Raw genomic sequence first — 24,751 nt, forward strand, 5'->3', positions numbered from 1 at the left:
AATTGAATGGGTAAAACTAATAAATATTATAAATTACATTTTTTTTATATGTAATGTATAAGTTCAAACTATTTTAAAGAAAATATTATGGACAGTAAAACTGTTAAAATATCAATCAAACCAAGTATATTTAATTTAAATATTTAAATATATATATGATCGTTATAAATTACAATGCATTAAAATGTAGAGCAGCGTTTCCCAAAGTGTGTTCCGCGGAACCTTAGGGTTCCGTGGGACAATGTCAAGGGTTCCGTTAGATGTATGAGATTATTGAGAAAATTATGTTTATTTAATGTTTGTTGTTTAAAAAATGTTTGATTGAAAATTTTTTTTTAAACTAAGTTTAATAATGAAAAGTCATTAACAGTATCATTAAAATATTATTTGGACTTGAGAGTTTAAGGAATTGATTTTCCTTTTTTAATTTACAAAAATTGTAGTCGAGTTGGATTAGACATTAGGGTTCCGCGAAACACAAACAATTTTTTAAGGGTGCCGTGGTCGTAAAAGTTTGGGAACCGCTGATGTAGAGAATAGAGGCAGGCAGTATATAGATAGTAGTCAATAATTGTTTTATTTAAACTAGTCACTTAAGTAAAGTACAAAATTGCATGAGTAATATAAACTTAGTGGAAGGTAATAGCATTATAATTTATATTAATTTGTTTTAAAATTTAATACACTATATATTTATAATTTATATACTTATGAATTATGATAATATAAAATGAAAAACTAAGATGTTTTATGAGCTATACCACTTACAAATTTTTGTTTGGTCTGTAAAATATTTTTTATTATTTTTAAAGAGTAAATCAAATAGTCGTACATTCAGTATTAATAACTGCATTACAAAAAAAAAAAATAGTTTTAAAATGTATTTTAATTGACCATTAATGATGTTCATTATGCTATTATTCAACTGCATCTAAGTTTGTCATTACCTTCTGAAGCTTATTATTTTTATTTTTTTTAATAATTGGGTTTTTACTTTTTTTAATTTCAAAAATTGATTTTAAGTTGTCATATTTTTGACAGTTTTCCTTGAGTTCTTGTCTTAACTTATTGATTGTATCAATGAGGACCATGTTCTCCTCCATAAGTTTGTGATAGGAATCATTTTTTTTTGTACATGCATTTACACGTTTTTTTAAGCTGATAATGGACTGTTCTAAAAATTGCCGCTGTCTCGTAAACTCTGTTCTGGTGTCAAGCTCTTCGCCTTTAGATACTTCAAAAGTTTTTGTATTGCCATATTTAATAAATAAATCCTGTAAATAAACAAATTGCTTATTAAATAAAGATACTAAGCATAAACTACTCTTTGACTTTTTCAACTAAGTACCATTACATACAATAATTGTATTATTGTTCATTATAAACAGTTGTATGTTAATAATTTTTTTATATGTTTTAATGTTAAAAAAGTCTTTTAATAAAAATCTTTAATAAAAATGTATGTATACGGTCTGTAGGTTGATCAGCATTTGAGTGTAAAACAATACTATTCATTTTGATGAATGCTGATATATTTACAATTCCAGAGGTGTCAGCATAAGCATGCACACTTATAGGTGTCAGTAGAATTTCAGTTCAGTGAGTGGCAAATTCATGTGAACTATTGACCTTAACTTAATTTTAGAATAATATATGAAGTGCATTTGTTCTACCACACTGGATTTAAAACACATTTCAATTTGAAGTGCTTGGGCAGCTACCGACTTCGAGCCGAATCCTGTTTACAGCGATAATGATACATTTGGCATATTTTGTTACACAGACATTCGCGAATGATATACAAATTGTTTACGCGGAACTCCTTCAAAAACAGTAACAAGTTCCAATCTAGTCTACTCACTTTAACTGCGTCTTTGAGCTTTGCCGAATTTTGATAGTGTTCAGTGGCAAAGTGGATATCAACTTGAAAGTTTTTTATGATTCTGTTTAAGTCACGGATTGTCTGGTCTTTTTTATCGAGCTCTAGGTCACACGCCTTCAATCTGTCCCGTTGTTCGGATATGCACAATTGCATCTGCTTTACCACTGCTGTCATACTTAACATTTCTGATTCCATCTGTCTTTTGAGTTCCGTCACAGTGACAACAATAATTATTATTATTCGGATTTAATACAATTTACCAAAGGATTTAACATATTTTCATCGCCAATATGTGACATCATTAATTATAAACCTAATTAACATATTACATTGATAATAATAATAATTATTATAAACTTGTTACCATTTATGATCAATTATTATAGATTTGTATTGTAATTTGTAACCCATTAATCCTACGTATTCCATATTCGCCCCTATACGAGTTAAATCAATTTTCAAATAAACGATTTTTATCAAAGTATCGTGTTTAAGTGTAAAGTCCGGTATGTTAAAGGTAATAACTTAATGTTTATAATATTATTATTTATTACTATGTATATGTAGCCACGTAGGTAGGTAACTTACCTAGTAAGTACATATTATAAATAAAACTCACGTCTTCGATAGTTTTTTTTCTTTCTTGTATTTCCATTATTAACGGCTCAATCGTTCGTTCTAGTTCACCAACATTTTCTTTTGTCAACAACAACTGTTTTTCTATATCTTTCATTTTAAGTTTCTCTTCGAATATCCGTGATTCCTTTTGCTCTATAATATCGTCACGAACTTGTATTTGCTTCTTGAGGCCCAATATGGTCTGTTCTTCGTTTTTGACTGATACTTTCAGCTGAGCTATATCTTCTTCGTATTTTTCAAGTAAATTACCCAAGTCTTCTGCTTCTTTCGACGCTCTATTATAAATCAACATTAACACATAATATTATAAATTTGCATCTATAAATCATTAAATAATTAAATAACTATTTCTGCATTTTTATTTCCAGTGCTCGAAATGGAAAATTTTTCGAATTGAATCACTTACAAAATTAAAATATGATTTGGTTCTCTTATTTTCAAAATTTCAAATCAAAGTACATCATGACTCTGACCCTTTTTTTTACTCATAAACCAATTCCCGCCATCTCACTTCAATAGTAGTATCAATATACAATATAGGTAGATAGGTAGGTACGATATGTACCTATATGGCCATCCCTATAATAATATTTTTTTTCCATAACTTCACAACATTCTACCTAATTATTATAAGTACATTTTAGATTCCGAGCGATGAATGTATACTAATTTTACAATGATGTGTATTTTTTATTAATTATTCTGACTGTCAGCCGCACCTCTTTAGGGCAGCCAAAATATTTCAATTTTCTACTTCAGTATCTTTTTTGGTAGGAAATGTAGAAAGGGAATTAGTTGGTACTTAAGTGGTCAGTAATAAAAAATTCTAAGTAGTTTTCAAAAGCGAAAAAAATTATTTTAGTGTGACTCAAAAATAGAAGACGCTCAGAATCGTTTTTACTTTTTAGAATCCGCAATGATGAATTCAAACTCAACACATAGGTACCCAATACGACATACATAAATACATTATTATGACTTGTGTGATTTCACCAATTACGAGGTATCCCTGCATGGTAGAGAGGTCACCTACTTTCCCCCATATTTATAATTAATTATAAGTATCAATTTGATCAGTAAATTTATTATTCCAAAATAAATAGAATAGGTACACTTTATAGGTATAAACTTTAATTTAACAACATTATGTTATAGATTTTAGACATCTAATAAGTAGAATGATCGCATTTCTTAAATTAAAAGTTTGTTATCACCTAAATTAAGACTTTAGAACTAACATATAATATAGAGATATTTTTAGTTTAATATAATAATAAAAAACAGAATAAATTTAATTGTTCAAAGTACGATAAACGTTCAATGTTCATAATAATTTCTACATAGCTTCATATATACTTTTATATATCTTAGTGTCATCAGTCGAATGGCCTATTTTTAATTTTTAATTAACCATGCGAGAACATATTATTTTTGAGGATTGAAATCGGTGACGGTGAGTGGAGGTCCAACATAAAATTAATGCATACAATTGCAAAATGCAGCTTAAACTTAAACTCATTTTTTAGTCATAAATCATGATTATGATTTATGATATAGAACATAAATAACAGTAAGGCATTTAAGTAGGTTTTCACCTATTCAAACCCATGAGTGCTTTTGTCATTATGATTCTCACATCAAAACATTCTACTTTATTTGTTTTGTATATTAGTTGTATAAAATTGTAGTTAATTGCAATACAATACAGATTACAGACTACGAATTAGGGTTTTATGTTTATACATTCTTATTTTTTAGAACTAATAACCAGACCTCTTAAATCTTAAATTCAAAATAATATTTTGTCCAAAAGGAACTGACGTAAAGGTTAATGTTAGAACCTAGGATAATTCTGGTCCATTTCGAGCACTGCAGAATTTTAACCTAAAGCTTACGCACGCTTTAGCTTTCATTTTGAATGATCCAAGTTCGCCTCTAAGATTTAAATTAATTTTTTTCAATTCTCTCAATTTATTCGCAAAGTCAGCCTTTTTCTCCAATACTTCTCGATCTGCGTCCTCTTTGATTTTATGCATAAGATCAGACATACTTTGTTTATCTTTAATCAATTGTTCTTTTAACTATATAGACAATTATTTTTATGTTGTATTAATTATATGTTATAACATTAAAAAATAGAACTGTTTAATAGATACCTAGTAATAGTAACTATAATTTATTCTCATTAATAACTATAACTGGTATATTATGGGACGACTATGATTTGGTGGCCGCAATTATCGAATTGGTTCCCGGGTTGTCTACAGGTGACATTCAAATTTTTTTCGATGATGATAATACAATTATGTTAAATTAACTTTTCAAATTATTATGATACATTAATCCAACAAAATTTGTCTTCCCATTTTACATAGATTAAGGACTGTCTCTAATACCTAGCCACCCAGGCATAATTAAAAGTACCACTATAGTCAGTCTATACTCTACATACAATATAATTAGGTATTTAGGTACATATTAAATACACAGATACACTAATATATATATATGTATTTGTTAATGCCAATAATAATATCAATAATATAGTATCATAATAAGTCAGTTGATTACAATGAATCATATTCAAAAAAAATTAATGAGGTTAATATGCATTTAGAACATAATTTTTAACAAATTCTAAATTTTAAATTTGGAAGTCATTCAATTTTTGAATATTTTCGCCAATAAAATTTTGCTTTTCAGCGATTTATTAGACATTTTAATATTTTATAGTATATTCTATTTACAAACTTTCGCAGACATATGGTAAAACCTAGAAAAACATAATAACTCGTAAGAATATGAGATAGGTACCGATTTGTACATATGGCCATATGGGAACCAACTCTAACAGTTGTGTAGTGATAAGTAAATTTTTGGGAACCAATTCCGTAATAGATCCTCATATTAAGTAGATGCCTCATAGGTCATATCTATAGTATTGTTGATTTTTATCTTTTAGAATTTGAATCATTTTAAATGTTTAAAATTTAAATAAGTTTAGGTATACTTTATAAGTAATTATATTAGCACAACTTACTTTTACAATATTTTCATCTTTTTCATTAAGTTTTACTTTAAATTGATCCACTATTTTCTGTAATTTTTCGTTTTGTTCAAATTCAGATTTGTTCATATCTCTATAGTAGTAATTACAATAATATAAAAATTAAAACGATCATAGCAGGTATATTTTACTAACCTAACCTATTGTAATTATCAAACGTTACTAATAATTATTATTACTTTTCCAATTCCAAGTTAGTTTTAATTAACTCATTTTGAAGTGTGTCATATTTTTCGTACTCATATAAGAGTTTCTCATTATAATTCGCTTCCAATTCTTCCAACTCTTGAGCATGCGAATCTTTTAAAAGGTTTAGTTCCATTTCTAATCTACTTTTATCAGCCATGTGTTTTTTAGTTATTTCCTTGAATATAAATATAACCGGTATACTTATTAATTTTTAACTATACAATTTTTTGTTCTGTTTAGGTAAGGTATCTACTAACAGCAACTACTAACTGTAGTTATAGACAATATAGACTATAGTTGTAGGTTCATATTATTATTACCTATTTTACCTACCGTATTTTTATTTTCCAATATTTTCATAACGATCGAATGGTTATTATTCAATTCCTGAATCTGCTGTTCTTTAGATTTTATAAGTTGAGTAATTTGATATTTGCTTTCCCTTTCCAACTCATTCACTCTCATTTTAAGTTCTGCCATATTTTCGATTTTGTTCTTTAACTCCAAAGCGTTCACTAGAATATCATCAGAGTATGCAAATTGATCATTTAAAATAACCTTTTTGCCTTCAGCATCCTTAATTTCCCATATACATATACTCCCATCTGTTGAACAGGTGATCAGGTTTGAATCATCAATTGTCATACTCATCTGTATAAAACGTTTGTATGGTTAAGAGTTTAAAATAATAATATCATATAGTTAGAAAACCTTTGTAATATTCTTGTTGTGCATGTTAAACTCTTTGTGTTTAATTTCAGCCATGATAGGTAACATTAACGATAACACAACACCATCTTGACCTGCTACGAAAAGAATTAAATCTGATCTTGACAAAGCTATCGCATCTAATGGACCTTGGTGCAGGTCTATATCGCGGACCACCTAGACAAATTTTAAGATATATAAAATTGGACTTCTTATGGTTAGGTTTTATTTCAACTAGGTACTTTGACTGTACAATGGTGTGATTATTTATATACGCTTTTTACTCTTATAGATGGGTATTTACAGCTAAATAAATACCTACCTATGATTATTATAGTTTTATAGAAGATTGCATTAGTGCTTCTATACTTTGCTTAGGTACCTAGGCTAGTTATAAAGTTTTAAAATAATCAAGTGTAGGTATATTATTTGACAAAAAAAGTTAACCGATTGATTGTTTATTTCTTTGAATCGGCCATCTTGAGCGGCTGGAAAAATCTGATTGGTGTCGTTAGAAATGGCCAAATCCATATAAATGGTTTTAGGATGTACGATATCCATGTCTCTTTCACCAGTCCTTGTATTGAATTCATAAATAGCACCATCTTCTCCACACGTGACAAGTTTCATATCGTTTGGCGCCCATACCATAGCCGTGATCTATAAATCATTAACTTTATGATAGGTATATCATCACAGCAATGACATATTAAGCATTATGCATAACAATATGTAAGTTATTATATGCATGCAATCGTAGGTAATCATTGTCAACACACACCGTACTTGAATGTCCTTTGTACGTAAATCTTTTCTCAAATTTCACCGAACAATACACATCAACGTCGAATTGGTTAGCTAAAGCAAACATGTGACCGGACATACTAAATTCGGTCAAGTTACAACTCGTCACAGCGAACTCTCTCCACGATTTCAAACCTTCTGTGTGGACCAATTGGAACTCAACTTTCCCCGTGAACGCGGCTACGGAATATAACCCAGAAGGGTGTAGTGAAACACTAAACACATCTTCTTGGTATTGTTGTGATAATAATAATGAACAGTTCAAATAGTTCCAAACTCTAATGGTGTGGTCAACCTTGCCACAAGTTATGAATATTGGTTTCCATTTACATGTTGACAAACTGGAGATACCACCATGATGCAAGTCTTCACCAAGAGGCTTAAAGTAAACAATATTCTGCGCGTTCTATACAATATAATATTGGTATAATGATATAAGTACACAGAATTTAGATTTGTATAACTATATATTATTTCTCATTTCTAGAGTATTACCATGTATGTGTCTGGAATTTCAGCCAACGGTGCCCAAAACAATTGTGATCTCCTTGTAACACAAATCATTTTTTGGTTTTTCGGACTTATAGACAGTGTCTCTATGTGATGCATGGGTCTATCGGTGTCGAGAGCATTTAAGTTTGGGTCGGGTTGCTTCAAGAATTCATTTCGTCTTTTGTATCTGTAAAATGATCAATTAAACGTAATTTAAATTCTTAGTTTATATTTTCAACTTTTTTAGCAAACCTGTGATTAGTTTTTTCGTAGTAATAAACACAGGAATCACCAAACACAAATATTAAACCTATCTTGATCGGAATACAGCATCTTATGTCCATTCGTTGATTGCATTCTTTTGATAACGGTATTACGTCTAAAGGAGCTTTTATTCTATTTTTTGGATCAAAATCTATCATTGTTTTAACGTTGTACATAGCTATAAGCTCTCCATTCTCTACTATTACTATACGACCATCCATAGTACCAGCTAAAATCCTACAAAGTTTTTTTTTTGTTTAATAAATAAATAATAATGGTTTAATTTGAAACCTAACCATAACTTTGTATAACTTATATCGTTGTGTACTACTTATGGTAGTTATACATTCTAAATTCTAATCGTATGCATATCATACTTAGGTACCTACCTACCTAAAGGCTAAAGTTAGGGTTGCCATTTATACAAAAATACAAGTCGGGACACTATAATACCCCACAACACATTCTTTGGAATTTTTAATAGTACCTTTTTTAGTCCAACGTTATTTAATATTTTTATTATATTATGATTTATAATAAATAAAAAAGTCAAAAATTAGAAATAGCACAAAATGTAATAATAGTATTATTATTATCTTATTCATAAATATAATTTTAAATTATCTAAAAAAATTAATTAGGTACACAATTTTTAATTTAAAACAGAGTGGTCTTACTTATTTAGTATTTACTAATATGTGTATTGTTTAAATCTTATTTTAAGAAACCGGTACTTATCCACGTCCCGGCCGGGAAATGAAAAATATCGGGACTCTGTAGTAAAAAGTAAAAACCGATAGTGTCCCGGCGAAATCGGGACGAATGGCAACCCTAGCTAAAGTAGTACTAAAAACTTGAAAATTGAGAACAAGAAATTAAATCAAATTGTCATAATTTAAATAACTGGGAAATTATTTCATGACTGCTGTCACGACTCAGGAGTCGATTAAGAGTTTTATCCTTTAAGATTAATAGGTAGCTATTATACAAACTTACATTTTAAATTGTATTACATTATGGAAGATACATCAATAACGGAAGATCAATATAGATGTACCCCCTCTATAATTCATCACTCAGTGTCTCAGTGGCATAACTAATTGGAATTTACAAATTGCGCTTAACATATGGGTTGATTTATAACAATTACGCCCGGTAATTTTTCGGGTTAACAATATATATAACCAATAACAGCCTAATAATATTAATTTTATTCAATAGAATATAACATTATTTTTATTGGAATACAATGAATATGAGCGTCAATAATAAATGTATAATAAATATATAATAATAGTCAATGAGGACCTCGTAGAAATATAAACCAAAGGGGCAAAGTCAAAAATCAGTGATAAGACAGCATATGGGGACTAATATTTTTGGTTTTTACAAGTGATAAGACAATTTGATTTCAAATTTTCAACGATACATTACCTATCACCGTTTAACCAACATACAGATGAAAAATCCAAGTTGTCGGCTTTTTGAAAACCATACTGTCGCCAAATAGAATCACTGATAGTCACTAGTCGGAATAGCCCTTTACCAACAAAACAGCATATAGTATTGTCGGATGGATTTAAGGCCATCTATGGATAATTTATACAACGTTAATGACATTTACAACAAACACAAGAGTTTAACTCGCAATTATATGTATTATGTTTATGTATTGTGTGCACAATATTTAAAATTGTCAATTTATTATATTATATACAATAAACGGTACATAAATAGTATGGATTCTTACGTCTAACACGGGTCCTTCGGCATTTGGAGGGCTACTAGCTTTCACGTAGCTCTCGATTTTTGAATTTTCCCAATTGTAGTAATACATCATAAAGTCCGGTCCATTAGTGAGGGCTGCCAAATATGTATCATCAAATGAGAATTTTATATTAATGAAATTATCGGTTTTCAAATCCGTTAATACGGTTAACAGTTTTTTTCGTTTCATTGAATCCAGATCATAAATACTGATGGTAGGTTTTTTTTTGTCACCTTTCTCTGCCACAGCTATAACGTTTCTAAATTACAATAAAAAGTCAGAAATCAGAATGTATTAAAATTATATTATAATATTATAATAACTATACTAATTATTATGTGTATAATTTATAATAAATTATAAAAAAATTAAGTACAAAGATGTTATTGTTTGGGATAGGTATAGTCAATGTTATAATAAGGACATTAAATAGTAATTTGCAGGTACTATAGGTTGGTAGATATAGGAAAGCTTAGGTATATATTTAAATATTTTATAGGTATATTTAGTATTTACTATTTATATATAGATTACATAGGTGCTGTAATAGATATTAGTAATTTTATTCAGTGAAACTTTTATATTACGGAGACATGAAACATGGACAACCAACAAAATTCTTATTAAAGAAAAATTTGTTTAAATGAAATTGGTTTTTTTTGGTTATAGTTCCCAAAAAAAATTGCTAACAGAAAATGTTACAACGGAATTTTCATTATAATGGTCATTTATTAAAAATCCCTAGATATAAGTAAAACATTTGATTCGGTATGACGGTATCGCATCCTAAATCAATAAGACACCTTTACGAAATTGAAATTGGTGGTGAACCATTATTATTATCTATCTAGAAAATAGAATTCATAAAGTAGAAATTAATGACACGGTTAATGGTTATAGTAAAAACGTAGATTATTGACGATGGGTGTTCCTCGAGGAACATACGTACTCGTTCACATTTTATTACACACTAGCAGCTGAATAAAATTCGCCTGTGTAGTTTTGTTTTTTTTTTCATATTTACAATATATCCCAGATCCCAATAACTTTTCGGAACAATTCTTATCTACAAGACGGACAAAAAGGATAAGATGCAGGTAGCTGGAAACCCGCTGGCCGCCATAAGCCCGTGTCGTGCAGCAGCACAATACGTATTGCCGTATTGGCGATGAATAATTATAATTGTTAATTACTCCACTAAAACGCAATATTTTTTAAAATCCTTTCTTATGGCACAGTGAAAATATGAGAAGAACTTCTATTCCAAATTTCAAATTCGCACGTTGCATAGTTATTGAGTTACAGCGATCAGTGGCTAAGTGGTATTTGGATTTTATATGTATAGATTATAATATATGTTTTTGATTTAAGTATATTAAACATAGGTAGTTGGTAATTAATATGCATACGCAGATGATATATAGCGTTGGTTGTAACTGGACAAGGGACTACATAAGGGACTCGGATACTCAGTTATATAAAAAATAGAGCTTTTCCTAAAAAAGATATTGAATAGTTTTCTAAAAATAACTTGACATTAAACAAAAATAAAATCGTCTTCTTAAGTTCTTAACTATTTCAAATACAATCCGTACAACTCCAGATATTTTCAATCTGAGAGCTCATCATAAGTACGACTGCCAATTTTTACTGGCTTACAGCACAATGTAAAAGTACATTTATAAAAACAGAAACACAAACTAAATAGTTGGGTGTAAATGTGTAATATTTATGATTTGAAATAAATTTAGGCTAGAATTTCCATATTCCCCAGTTGGTTTTCAAGTTACTTAAAGTGTATACTTTGTACGTTATGGCAAATCAATTTTTATGTACACTGGCGACTGGCCTAAAGAATACCTATTATGCACATTACAATTATACTTAATTTTTAATAGAATAAGGAATTGTAACATGGGGGGGGGGGGTACTGAAGACCTGCTCAAATATTAGTAACATCATTTACATATTAGTAGTTCCAAAAAATTATTTGGGGCATACGTTTGTACCATCACCCCGTCCAAGTAAAAAAAAAATAGTGTAAGAGATCCGTCCCCTCACGGACCCTTCAATTCTATAACTCGTAATAACTACTGTCTACTATCAACCACATTCTTGTATACTTTCACCTGCAATCCTTATTACTCGAAAATTGGCTAATGGCGCGGCCGGGTCTACACAGGATAAGAAAGCGAAACAAAAACTAGACTCTGTGTGGAACCAGTAATTTGTCGACACACATATATATAACATTATCAATACATCGGGTTTTTTGCTAAATATCACACCTATTAGGCCATTACCTAATAATAATAGATAGATTGTTTTGAAAATCGTCATAATTATAATACGCCAAGTATTTTAATTATCATAATATCAATTTTCAGTTTATTGTGTGTGGCTTATATAAGACACACGAATACATTATATAGATAATATACGTGCATACTTGTTAATGCAGAGGGCCATGGCAGTGATGACTTTCTGTGGTTCGGCCAGGTGTATATATTTTTGTTTATGATGTGCAATGTTGTAAATGACGAGGACACCAGACGCAGGATAGATGATTTCATTTTCATTCAGAAACAAACAGTTACCGTTCACTTGAGTTGTGAGACCGAAAAAAAATTTTGGTTTTAAAGTCGGTATCATCATAGGACGTGACATTATACCGATAATTAGAAGGCTCTATCTCTCTTTCTTACACTATAAATATCTATTTATGCAAAAATAACGGTTTGCTATAAAAAAAAAACATGTAAATCAAAACAAGTTTATACTAATTGAAATAAAAATGATTACTTATATATATATATAGAATTAAAAATACGTAATATATTAATTATTGTCTTTGAAATTAAATTAGCACTCAAATATTTTCGATACCTCCCGACACACCGATTAAATTTAAATGCAGATACCATAAAAGTGCCTTTGTTAAATCGAATTTTGTATTATATATAATATTGTATAGTTGCTATGGATACCACTGAATAGTAAATACTTACTGATTTGTCTATTTTAAATATTAAAAGGAATCAAATGTTTCTATGTTATTTGTATTTGTTGTATTGGTTGTATCTTGTAAGCATACGCGTGATGCATTTATATGGGGGGAGGGGGCTATAGCCTTTTTTTCCGCCTGTGGTATCGACGATGCTACCGACATTTCTTGTGAATTACTTCGTCAAAGAGATAGCGCCTATAATGATTCGTGTACACAGCATATAATTAATTATTATTATTATTTAATTATTTTCATTTAAAAATAGAAATGTGTACATACATGTAAATATATACAAATATTTATACTCATTATAATATGACATTATACAGAAATGATTGTCTCCGTAGACCGTAAGCTAACCTTTGTTTTGGAGACAAGGTTCTTAAAAATATCCCGTACATTTACTAAATAATTAAATTAACACATTATAAGATCGTAGTTGATTTAGTGAATATAAGCTTATCATAGGAATACATTTTTAAATATTATAGAATTACAGAATAAAAGTAACAATTTGACTGGAATACAGATATAATAATAATTATCTATGTCAGTAATTTAATTTTTTCATTTACCACTACATATATTCTGGAAATATAACTAAAGGAATGAAAAATCAAAGTAATATTATGTTTCAGTTCTCATACATGAACGTATAAAATAGTACATTTTTACACAGTGGGCTAAACAGAATTCCGAGGGGGCAGACCACAGCACAGTCACACAGATGAAGTTCTTCTCTATGCGTTGTGGAATTTTGGTAATTCTACTATAAATGCACAGGGAGTATAGTTGTCCCGCTTAAAACAGTTTTTGCTATGGTTGTACTCACTATTTAAGGCAGTACTATTTTAAATCGTGGTTGTACTACACGACGGAGATAGACACATGCGGGTGTAGCGTACTAATGATTTTAAAATTTATGTCTGGGGACGCGAAGAGAGGCAAAACCCTCAATTGCTTAGTGAGATGAGTATACACAATTTTAGCATCCTCTAAAATTTAACTCTAGTTGCGCATATATACTTAAGTATAATATTTTCTAAAAATAATGTATAATATACAACTACTTCTAGTACATACTACATTTTGAATTAGGGATACTTGATAGATTTGGGGAACACCAGGTCCTTTTAAGCCAACACTCTAGGTTCTATTCACTATTTTACTCCAATGATGGACATTATTTTTAATAGGAGGATCACAACTATAGATGGACTATCTATAATCGTTTAGGATTAAACATGTAAACCACGAACTAAGATATTTTTATTCATGTTTGTGAATTTGTGATGTAAACATTATAATATAATTATCAGATATAGTGTTATCAGCTTATCAGTTATAAAAAAAAAATATTATCAAAGCTTTTTCTACAGAATGTATATAACCACGGTCTTAATTAGAATATCGTGGGTGTAGTGACTAGTGAGTGAACCACTGAAAAATGAAAATTGCAATTATTTGAAAATATTTCGAAAATATTGACTTTCTAGTTTCTATATTTTAAGTTTTATTTTGAACGTCTTATTTGTTACATGATTTATTATGTTAGCAATGGTGTAAAGACAGTAAAAACCTAAGTGGGTACCTAATAGCGAATAAAAGTGTACTCTTAATAATATTAGCATTATCCACTAAGATTAAGTAAGTACATCAATAATATTTAAAGGTAGATTTATCAAGCATGCCTACTCCCATTTTTCTTAAAATGAATTTATACATATCCTGATTTTTATGAATTTTTAAGTACCTATATCTAAAGACCATATTTTCTAATATATTCTATAACATCTATAAAATATCATAGAAGGAGTGTTGTTCTATATATTAATTTCTTTTTTCCAGTAAATTGATTATTATCTGATTTTTTTGGAAATATTGATATACATAGGCGTGCGCACGGGGGCAGCAGAGGCAGCATATGCTTTATTTGGGGCTACCGGGGCCGGCAAATATTAAATAATGAGCCTTGGTAAAATTATATTTCCACAAATGATTTTTTTTTTTTGGTCAAGTATAGATATGAATATTTTATGATTATAGAATTTATCAGTATAAAACTAGTAAACCTGTCTACTATAAAAACTGTACAACTGTTTATCCAAATAAACAAATAATCAATACAACTTTAATTTTGATACCCAATAGCAAAAATAGTAAAATTATGGGCTGGGTTTAATGGTGAATTTGAAGAATGGGCAGAATTAATCTCTTGCTGCCCCTGAAACCGGAGTCTGCGCATGCCTATGTTGATATATTTTAATTTTAATTCTAACAAGAAGTTTTTGAGTAATTTAACTTAGTGTACTGAGGTGGTAGGGTATTAGTTCCATGATAATAGGTTTAGAAAAATAGGGGTGAGCATAGTTGGCGAATTTTCATGGCTTCCTTTGTCTCAAAGTAAAATACATCGGTGGTGTGCATCTCCCACATAACGGCCTATGGGTGGAAAGGAGGAAAAAGTGTGCAGAACCTGTGTATACTACTTTAAGAAAGAGGACTAAGAACATGTTAACATGATAATGTAAATTAATTGTAATTAGCCTATTAATATAAATCTATCATTTATTAACAAAATACTTTTTGATTAAGAGGATGCTACACCCGCATGCCTTCCCTTTGTCTACAAATGCATAACATAGCAAATTGTATGTTTCGAATAATCTATTTAACTCTGTTATGCTTAATGTAGGAGAGTGTTAACCTATTTTCAAATTTAAAAGCAAAAATTACTTATATTATCTAGTGAATCTCATTTTTGTATTAATATGTATTTTAATTTTAAAGCAGGTTATGAGTATTTTACAATTGCTTATTAGTTGTACAGCTTAAAATAAAAATATACAAAAAAACCTATGAGATTCTCTAGATAACATTCTTACTCCTAAATTTGGTAATAGATAAATTTGTTTCAATATTAAACATAACCGAGTTTAATAGATTATTTAGAAAGTTAAATTTGCAATGCAATGCATTTGTAAGACAGATACAACAAATGCTGGCTTAGTGTCCTCTTATGCTATACAATATGTCCAAAAATTCATGGTAAATCAATATACTTAAATGTGGTTTTTTTACAAGAAAAAATTATAAGTGTGGAAATTCTAATTGAATAGCATAAAATTTGATTTTTTGCATGCAAATAATTTTTTTATCTTTCAAGATAGCCATTTTCATGATTAAAAACAGTTTAAAAAAAAATTGTATAAAATTGAGTGAAAATCGACAAAGCTAAAGCAAATTAAATTGTTGCCTTCATTAGAATAGTGAGATTTTATATTAGCAAAACACAAATTACATGATTTTTTATACGACAATCTTCTCTGTACCCATTTTGTTTTAAAACTCCACTAATAATAGAATATTTTACAGATTGTTATAAAAAATCCGAGTTCAAATCGAGGTTGATTAAAATATAAGATTTTTGTTTTCCTTATATAATTATATCTACTATTATAATTAAGTCAGTAGGTTAATTTACTTTAACTTGGTGGATTTTCAAAAACTGTTTTATGATAACAGATAGCTAACATCAAAATTTACCAAACTTAAATGCAAAAAAAAAATGAATGCCATTCAATTAGAATTTCCTTACTTTTACTGTAAAAAACAACATTTTAATACATTTAATTTCCACTGAGACACAACTGTGATACGAGAGTTTAGGGATATACTGTATTGACTAAAAATATGAAAATCATTGATTAAAGAGAATAAGTATACCTATTGTAAGAACTAAGAATGTGATGTTAAAATTGCTTAATATGTGTGTAATTTAATTGAATATGAAGTAATTTATACTAAGTATTGAATATGTACAAATGTATGTTTTTTTTTTCAGTTACAATGCTGTCAATGAAAACTTTTCGAACATGTTATTTGTGTCATTGTTTAAAAATGATCACATCTAAAAATATGTCTGTTGCAGTAAATGAACCGAATGTCGTACCAGAACATTTATGTAATTTGGCTAAGCAGTTAAATGTAAAAAGTTCAATATTATCCAACGTTATAAATAACCATCAAGAGAAATTAAAATTTTACACTGAATCAAGGTGGCTAGTACTATTTGAATATTTAACTCAGTATGATTTTAAAACATCTGAGCTTCTAGAAATGATAGATTCAAACCCAGATATATTAAGTATAAATAGACAAAACTTAGAAAAATGCATGATTGCATGGACGAACTTTCGCTTCGATGACAAAAAATTAAGACAGCTAATAATTTCACAACCTTCTTGCTTGTTGCTGGACGATAAGCAAATTTTATCCAGAATCCCCAAACTTTTATCATATGTTGGTAATAAACAAAATAGGTTATTAGAATTGATATCATATTCGCCAAATATTTTGTTTGACAACTGGAAACATATAGAGTCTAAATTAGACTATATACTGTTGGACATGGAACTTGGTCCTACTCAATTTGTAACGACAAGTGTTATGTCATCAACACTTTTTGATTTAAAGTGTAGACATAATTTTTTGATTAAACTAGGTATGTACAAACCTCGAGATCCAAAAGCTAGTCCAAATTTTATAACTGGCAATCCTTCATTGAAAAAAATCATTGAAACAAGTGATAAACAGTTTGCTGTTAAAATTGCTGGAGTTACAGCTGAAGAATTCTTTGTGTTTAAAAAAATATATAAAAAACAAATAGATGATGAGAATGATGATGATTCAGATGAACGTGAATATTACAGTGATGATAATTGATTTTTATGTGGCATGTATAGTTTGTAGAATACATTGTTAGTATTGTGTAAAAACTATAAATACACCAAGATACATATTTAAACATCTACTGTAAAAATCATTTTAAATTGTATAAAATAAATAAAATATTATGTAGACAATTATGTTAAAATCATATTTTATTTATTTAACCGATTGAACTTCTGGATAATTTAATTTATTAGTGAATTTCTTATATTTTTTATGTTGTGAAATTTGATGAATTTTACTGATAATTTTCAATCTAAAAACTTGGAAATTAGTACTAGGTACATGATTTATTTTTACTTTCATAATTTATACTGTTAACATTATTTATTAGCCAAATTTTTAGATTTGACAAAAGCTTTCAAATTGCAATACGGTAGACTATTTACAGTACTCACAGTGGCACTGAACCTTTAATAAACCACTGGGGTAGACTCTGTTTGGGGGTACCACCTACCTACCCACCCAGGCCAAATTAAGGGGATGCCAACCTCTTTTCAAATGTTCTGGGGTATTTACCACACTTGTCATATGTGTTCGGCGCCACTGAGTACTCAGCTGTTACAGTATAAGTGAAATTTTGCTGGTTTAAAAGTTTTATAAATAAAATAAAGAAAATTAGTAATAAATGTTAATGGTGTTATAGATCAGAAAAGTTAAGTTGTATTATGGTGTAAAGTATATAACTATATAAGTTATAATAAATAAGTATATGTATATATAAATATATAATACTCATTATCTAAGTCCTCAACTCTTGAGGAAGGGTCTTAAAGATACTTAAGGTATCTTTCTTTACATATACCATATTTCGTTTTCTGTCGTGGCACAAAATGCAGATTATCAAAATTTATATTTAGGAGCAAATTATATTTATCTTTTAATTTGGTGGGGAAAATAACAAGTACTAAAATTTTCTTAAAATACCATTTCACCATTCTCACCCCATACCTACTTGCAGCTATCTCAGAAGATTGTTTATCTGATATCTCCCCCCGAGTAGGTACCTAGTTGATAGTGTGTCGGAAACAGTTGTAGCATAAATACTATCAAAGTATCAACGGTTGTATGTACAATATAAATAGTGTACAACCAATGTGTGTGAGTCTTCATTCTTTCTTTAATGCAAGTCTTGATTATAATTCTCCACCAATAAGCCTGGATGAGTGTTATAAATTTAAACCATAGTTTACTTATATTAAATCGAATAGTGTTTATTTGCTACAGTCTCTCAAAAATAAAATTTAATGACAGGTCTGAGAATGAAGAAATAAGCAAGAAATCCAACAATATAACACAGGAGAAATTGATTGGTGTGATTGTATCAAATCAATGGCCTTTAAATGTTTTATTTAATACTACAATATAACTTAAACCAACTAATAATAATTTGACAATTTATAACATAAACACAGATACAAAATGTTTTTGGATAAAATTAAAAAACCTTATTGTGGTAATCTCTGGACAATGCTAAATTTGTAAAAAGGGCTTTATAAAACTTATAGTCTTGATTATGAAAACATAGGCAAAATAGCTATAATATTCCTATGTAGAAATTGAAATCTGTTTTAAAAATTAAAATTCATGTAATTTAGTGAAATGAAATTGCAGGCAAAAATGTAAGGTAAATTAGAGAGAAATGAATTCCGGAGCTGATTCAGTTTAAAAATATTATGTTTCGTCTAAAACTGAAAACCGCTTGATAACCACTAATTATATATCAAATGAAGAATGAAGATGATTTTGGGTGAAATGTTCAGGAACTAACTGACCCGGTTAGTCCTTGATCCTTGTTCATTACCTTTAGGTAGTTCATGCTAGGTATTCCTTGCATAATAATTACTAGTTACTTACTGCCAAGTACGTAGTACCTACTTACAGGTATATTTTTTCGTTATCATTCCACGAGAACGGACAATCAGAATTTCAGGACTGTGTTCATTAATTGTTTCGTGGACACACAATCCTTTTTTCGAAATGGTAACACAGCCATTTTGAAATCCGTCTTTTTATTAAAATACGGAAATTTATGAAGATTTTGTAAAACTAGGGGTTTAACTTTTTCAGAAGTTATAAACACATCTTTATTATCAACATATTTCACTTGAAAAAACACTAAATACCTACCTAACACAAACACATATCGTCTATAATCAAATGACACTTGTTCCTACACGGCTACACCAATCAATTATTAAAGTACGGTTTACACATTTATTGAGAGTGAGCTTTTCGTCATGATCTTATAAATCAAGTACTTAATTAAGAAGATGTCAGTGCAATATATTTGTTTTCTCTCTCAGACAATTAGATATAGATGAAACGATTTCATTTAATATCATTTTTTTATATGGTTTTTGAGTAACCTTAAAGTAAAATCAGTAATCACCTATGATGAAAAAATATAGAGGATATAGTATTTTTGAGGATGATACATCGGTTTTATATTTTATTATTATTTGACTATACATTTTAATAATTAAAAATTGTTTTGAAACAATATTTTGACAAATCGATCGTCCTACCATCAAAAAGATTATTCTCTATCGTTTTTGTAATAGGCAGCTTAAGTTTTTCTCCAAGTTTTCTCAAAAACATTAAAAAAAAAAGATTCTGCATAAATTCGCTTTGTTCATGTTGCGCGTGGGCCAGAGAAAAAAACAGTGCGCTGACATTCTCTCAAGAAAAAATATCCGATTTCATTATTACCTGTCAAATTCTCTCAATTAATTTTGGATTGTGCCTATTGTACAAGGTTCTTTATTCATTTTTTTTTTATTTTAGTTCAAGTTAAATGGCAACAGTTCTTCAAAGTTGCAGGTCAAAATCATATGCGTATATGTTGATGAAGACCAATAGACTATATTATTATCAATCGTGTTTTACAGTGGTATAGACCTATGGTCGTCATTATGCGGTAGTGAGGGGGTAGCAATTGCTACCCTCACCAATTTTATTATTTTATCTACTGACTGCTCCTAGGATTCATTAGACCAGCGGTTCCCAAACTTTTACGACCACGGCACCCTTAAAAAATTGTTTGTGTTTCGCGGAACCCTAATGTCTAATCCAACTCAACTACAATTTTTGTAAATTAAAAAAGGAAAATCAATTCCTTAAACTCTCAAGTCCAAATAATATTTTAATGATACTGTTAATGACTTTTCATTATTAAACTTAGTTTAAAAAAAAATTTTCAATCAAACATTTTCTCAATAATCTCATACATCTAACGGAACCCTTGACATTGTCCCACGGAACCCTAAGGTTCCGCAGAACACACTTTGGGAAACGCTGCATTAGACCACATACAATTTAATTTCAAATATTATCCAAGATGCTTGCTACCCCGTGGTTTTACTCCAAATCACCGAATGACGCCCCTATATACATACGAGTAGACTGCCGCTGATTATGATATTTTGAGTACAATTAACAGCCAGTTAAACATTAAAATGTTTGCCTTGTATATTATATAAACCAAATATTACATTTTTGACTCAATTGTTTATTGATTTGGTACAATAGCGTGTACAGCATGTGTGTGGTAATATGTTTAATGTATATATATGGTTATAACTTATATTACATGCAGTGGTAGGTATCTATTATAAATAGATGAGTATATCTATTGCGGGTGTCCACATAGTACACGGACACAACTTATCATCTCTAGCCAAATTATTTTATTACACAGCCTTCCTTACGCCCCACTTCTTCACATCATTGAAACATTTCCTATAAAATGTAATTTTAACAGTGCTGGATTAAGCTGATGATAATCCTAGTCGTATTAATTTATACTTAGGTAGTCTATAATGGCTATACTATACATATTACATGTATATAGACATATTGTATACCCATAAATGTTTATGCTTCATTTTAATTATATTGTGACCATGAAGGATACTCTTGTAAAAAACGACGTGTTATAACTTATTATGTGATACAGTTTCAGTAGACAAGATAAATGTTTTCCTTATTTTTTTCGCCATCAACGAATTTGCATTCCAGGAGAGCAGGACTAAAAACATAGTCCCTGCAGGCATGGCTTACCCTGCACATATACGTTAATCCAGTCCTGAATCTTTAAATGTGTTGACAGATTTACAACGGAAAATACCTATCATAGATTTTAAAATTTATATCGAAAGATAATATACATATATATTATCTAATATATATAATTATATATCGTACTTGTAAATTGCAATACTAATAAAAACAATACAATTTATATTTTTAAAAGGACTTGAATAAACTCTAGAAAACTCTCTATCAAAATATCATCCCAGTCTATGGCTCACGCCTACAAGAATCTAATATTTAATTATGTTATACGTTTATAATATAAATAATGAAAACATTTATTTTTATTCGTTTTCTATAGGTAGTATTTAGGTAAACCGTAATTCGTTAACTATAGTAATAAATAATTGCCTATACCTATTTTGTTTTAACCACGGCAGAGGTACGAACTGTCTCGTATATTTATACTTAAATTTAAGTATCATGAACTATATATATAGTTGCCTATGAAAGTACGAACCATAACCATAGACACAATAATATTATATGGATCATGATTCATGATCGGATATTGTGTTATAGATATATCGATGGATGTTGTGGCGCATATTTTATAGTATTAATGCGAAGCGTGAAGGGGTGCTCTATTACGACAATATAGGTTGCGTGTTATCATTATATCGATATAGGGTGCCGCAAACACCTTGCAGTTTCAATAAAATTAGTCTATGGAAAAAAAAACACTACTCGATAATTATTGAAACATTGGCAACTATATCAAACGGTGCTCTACGCGACTCCCCCAAACTCACCCCAACACGCTATTATAAAAAGGGTCAATTGGTGTATACATTGTACATTAAGTTCAAATTGAGGTCGCATTATATACAATGCATTGTCCCATGCCGCAAAAAGGGGAACACCGTAGTAAGGAATAGTGTGAGTGTGTGTGTGTATATATGTACATTTTACACAGTACACACGTATAATATACGTATATATTATTATACACTGACAGACAAAATAAATAGGGTAGACCCTTACGCGATCGCCTATAGCTGCATATATACAATCATATTGCAGCTGTCTAAAGCTTACGTCACACCCACACATCTAAACTCACACACACACGTGTAGGTACATCATAGAATATAATAATAATATGTGCGCCCACTATGCTTTCACTCTTACTTTTTGAAGGTTTAAGTTTATAATCCGACGTTGAGATCACCAAATTCGAGCATTTCGATTTGTTTTTTTTTATACATATGCAGATCACCCTAAAGATTAAACCTTTATTCTAGAGCATTGAGGGATCATCATTGTATATATTATATATTATTCATAAATTATATTCATGTAGAGATAACATGAGTGATAACTCGTTTTTTAAAAATAAATTCGATTAACTCTTTGATGCGAAAACATTGTAAGCGTATATTGTTTTATTTAAAAGAAATAAAACAATAATGATGAAATTATTAGATACAGTATGTGTTGAATATAATTATTTTGTCATTTTTTAACTTATTATTGATATAATTGTTTGTATAATATTAAATTCACGAAATATTATCTTTGTATGAAAAATATATACATTATAGACAAAGCTGTACCTAAAATGCATTTTTAGCGGGGAAGGGGCTTAATAAATAAACACAAAAGTTAAAAAAAACTAACATTTACATTGATATAATAAAAATCAGTATTTATATTTTTTATGCCTATAGGTACATCTAAAAAAGATTTGTACATGCATTTTTATGAGAAAAAAATTAACAATCTAGTTAGTACAATAGTACAATAAATTAAAGTCAAAGTCATAGTCAGGCTTAAAAAAAAACAGGAAAGAAAAAAAACAAACCACATGTGGAATGAGGTGATGCCACTTCGGGATATGAATCAGTAATTACTAATTACTAAATAATATAGTAATGTATGTAAATTTCAAAATATCCTTAGAAATAGAAGCTTATACCTCAGAATACCTTCTTTTATACCTTCTCAGAATCGTTTTCAAATTTTTTCATATGCAATGCATATAATGATGTAGGTATCATTGAATTTAAATTTAACACATATATTACGCAGTGGCCAATTTGCGGGGTGCTTGGGGGTGCTTAGCACCCCCAATATTTTTCATATTTATTTTAATTTTAATATTCATTATGCAGGCATCCAACCATAAGATAATATGAAAAAAATAAAGGGGCTTCAGCACCAACACCTTTTTTATTGAAATTGCGACCATGAGTGGCCTACTTGAGATACATACGAAATTCACTATATATCAGATTTACTTCCCTGGCTTACTTAGTTGGAGTATAATATATTACATCTATTATCAAAAAAAAATATTATAACATTTTAAATTATGGAATTAGGAACATCAAATACACCGGATAAACAATAGTAAACAAAAAACACATTACTGATTTAAGGAGATGAAAATTTAAAATTTAAAAATATTACTTTGTATAATACAATAACGGTTGAACGGCAATAACTCTTAAAATCAGATAAGGTTCATTAAATATTCCTAAGCAATAAGAATGTCGGATATAACTTATTTTTAAATTATTCTTTGTAGGTACTAAGTTTCTAGGCAGTCAAGTATATTATTAAGTAGTAAATACTTATGTATAGTAAAATAAACGGAAGACGGTCTGTCTATCTATACATCAAGTATAAGTATTTCAAATTTATAGAAAATGATAAAATGAACATATGGTGTTATTGGTTTAAATTTCAAGTAGGTATCTACGTTTATTTATAAGAACAATTTTTATGAATTTTGAACTTAAAATAATTTGCAAATGTTTGTAATTTTTACAAATGTTGTTAAAATTCGTACTTCAGGCGCTCATAAAAAATGATTGTGGGCGTACGCTTGACTTTTTTTTTAATTTTCCACTCACAAAAACTTATGAGGAACCTTGTATTTCATAATTTTTAAGTTTTTTATCAAGCAAAATTTTCACCGACATTGTTTTAAAACAAAAACCAATAATAATCAAAAATTGTACATGCCCATAAATAACTCAACATGAGTCAAAATATTTTGAAAATTGTATGTTGTATAGAAAATCAAGTTAGTGAAAGAAAATATTGTTATGGATTTCAAACGTTTAATTGTGTCTTATAATGATAATTGTATTAAAGTGT

The 24,751-nt window shown here is 29.1% G+C and overlaps 2 protein-coding genes across 3 annotated transcripts; one reads left to right on the forward strand and one right to left on the reverse strand.

Moving 5' to 3' along the window:
- Positions 1-428: 428 nt before the first annotated feature.
- LOC111029217 (cilia- and flagella-associated protein 57-like) lies at positions 429-12,550 on the reverse strand. Of its 2 annotated transcripts, XR_002603985.1 has the most exons (16): positions 12,263-12,550; positions 9,796-10,072; positions 9,480-9,634; positions 8,034-8,282; positions 7,785-7,968; positions 7,267-7,695; positions 6,933-7,145; positions 6,489-6,662; positions 6,111-6,428; positions 5,768-5,952; positions 5,562-5,661; positions 4,421-4,602; positions 2,502-2,796; positions 1,862-2,077; positions 1,540-1,738; positions 1,158-1,274 (listed from the first exon to the last, which is right to left on the reverse strand). XR_002603985.1 is itself a non-coding variant. In XM_022308160.1 (15 exons), exons 1-15 carry the CDS (start codon positions 12,478-12,480, stop codon positions 918-920), a joined length of 3,552 nt encoding a protein of 1,183 aa, XP_022163852.1. In that variant the 5' UTR covers positions 12,481-12,550; the 3' UTR covers positions 429-917. The 2 variants fall into 2 exon arrangements, 1 of the variants encoding a protein (XP_022163852.1); XM_022308160.1 differs by lacking the exon at positions 1,540-1,738 and having other exon boundaries at positions 429-1,274.
- A 1,650-nt stretch (positions 12,551-14,200) lies between these two features.
- On the forward strand, positions 14,201-17,688 carry LOC111029213 (transcription termination factor 4, mitochondrial). Its single transcript, XM_022308151.1, has 2 exons — positions 14,201-14,467; positions 16,665-17,688. The coding sequence occupies exon 2, from the start codon at positions 16,670-16,672 to the stop codon at positions 17,543-17,545; it is 876 nt and encodes a 291-aa protein (XP_022163843.1). The 5' UTR covers positions 14,201-14,467; positions 16,665-16,669; the 3' UTR covers positions 17,546-17,688.
- Positions 17,689-24,751: the final 7,063 nt, after the last annotated feature.

Source organism: Myzus persicae, unplaced genomic scaffold (genome assembly GCF_001856785.1).
Source record: "Myzus persicae strain clone G006 unplaced genomic scaffold, MPER_G0061.0, whole genome shotgun sequence".
Taxonomy (NCBI): domain Eukaryota; kingdom Metazoa; phylum Arthropoda; class Insecta; order Hemiptera; family Aphididae; genus Myzus; species Myzus persicae.

Excerpts from the sequence above, each read along its gene's own strand:
- LOC111029217 (XM_022308160.1), bottom strand. The coding sequence starts at position 12,480 with ATGTCACGTCCTATGATGATACCGACTTTAAAACCAAAATTTTTTTTC. Across the intron at positions 6,663-6,932 it reads AAGAAATAAACAATCAATCG|GTGGTCCGCGATATAGACCT; the intron begins GTTAACTTTTTT and ends AAATTTGTCTAG. Across the intron at positions 5,662-5,767 it reads ACTAACTTGGAATTGGAAAA|AGATATGAACAAATCTGAAT; the intron begins GTAATAATAATT and ends TTACTACTATAG.
- LOC111029213 (XM_022308151.1), top strand. The coding sequence starts at position 16,670 with ATGCTGTCAATGAAAACTTTTCGAACATGTTATTTGTGTCATTGTTTA.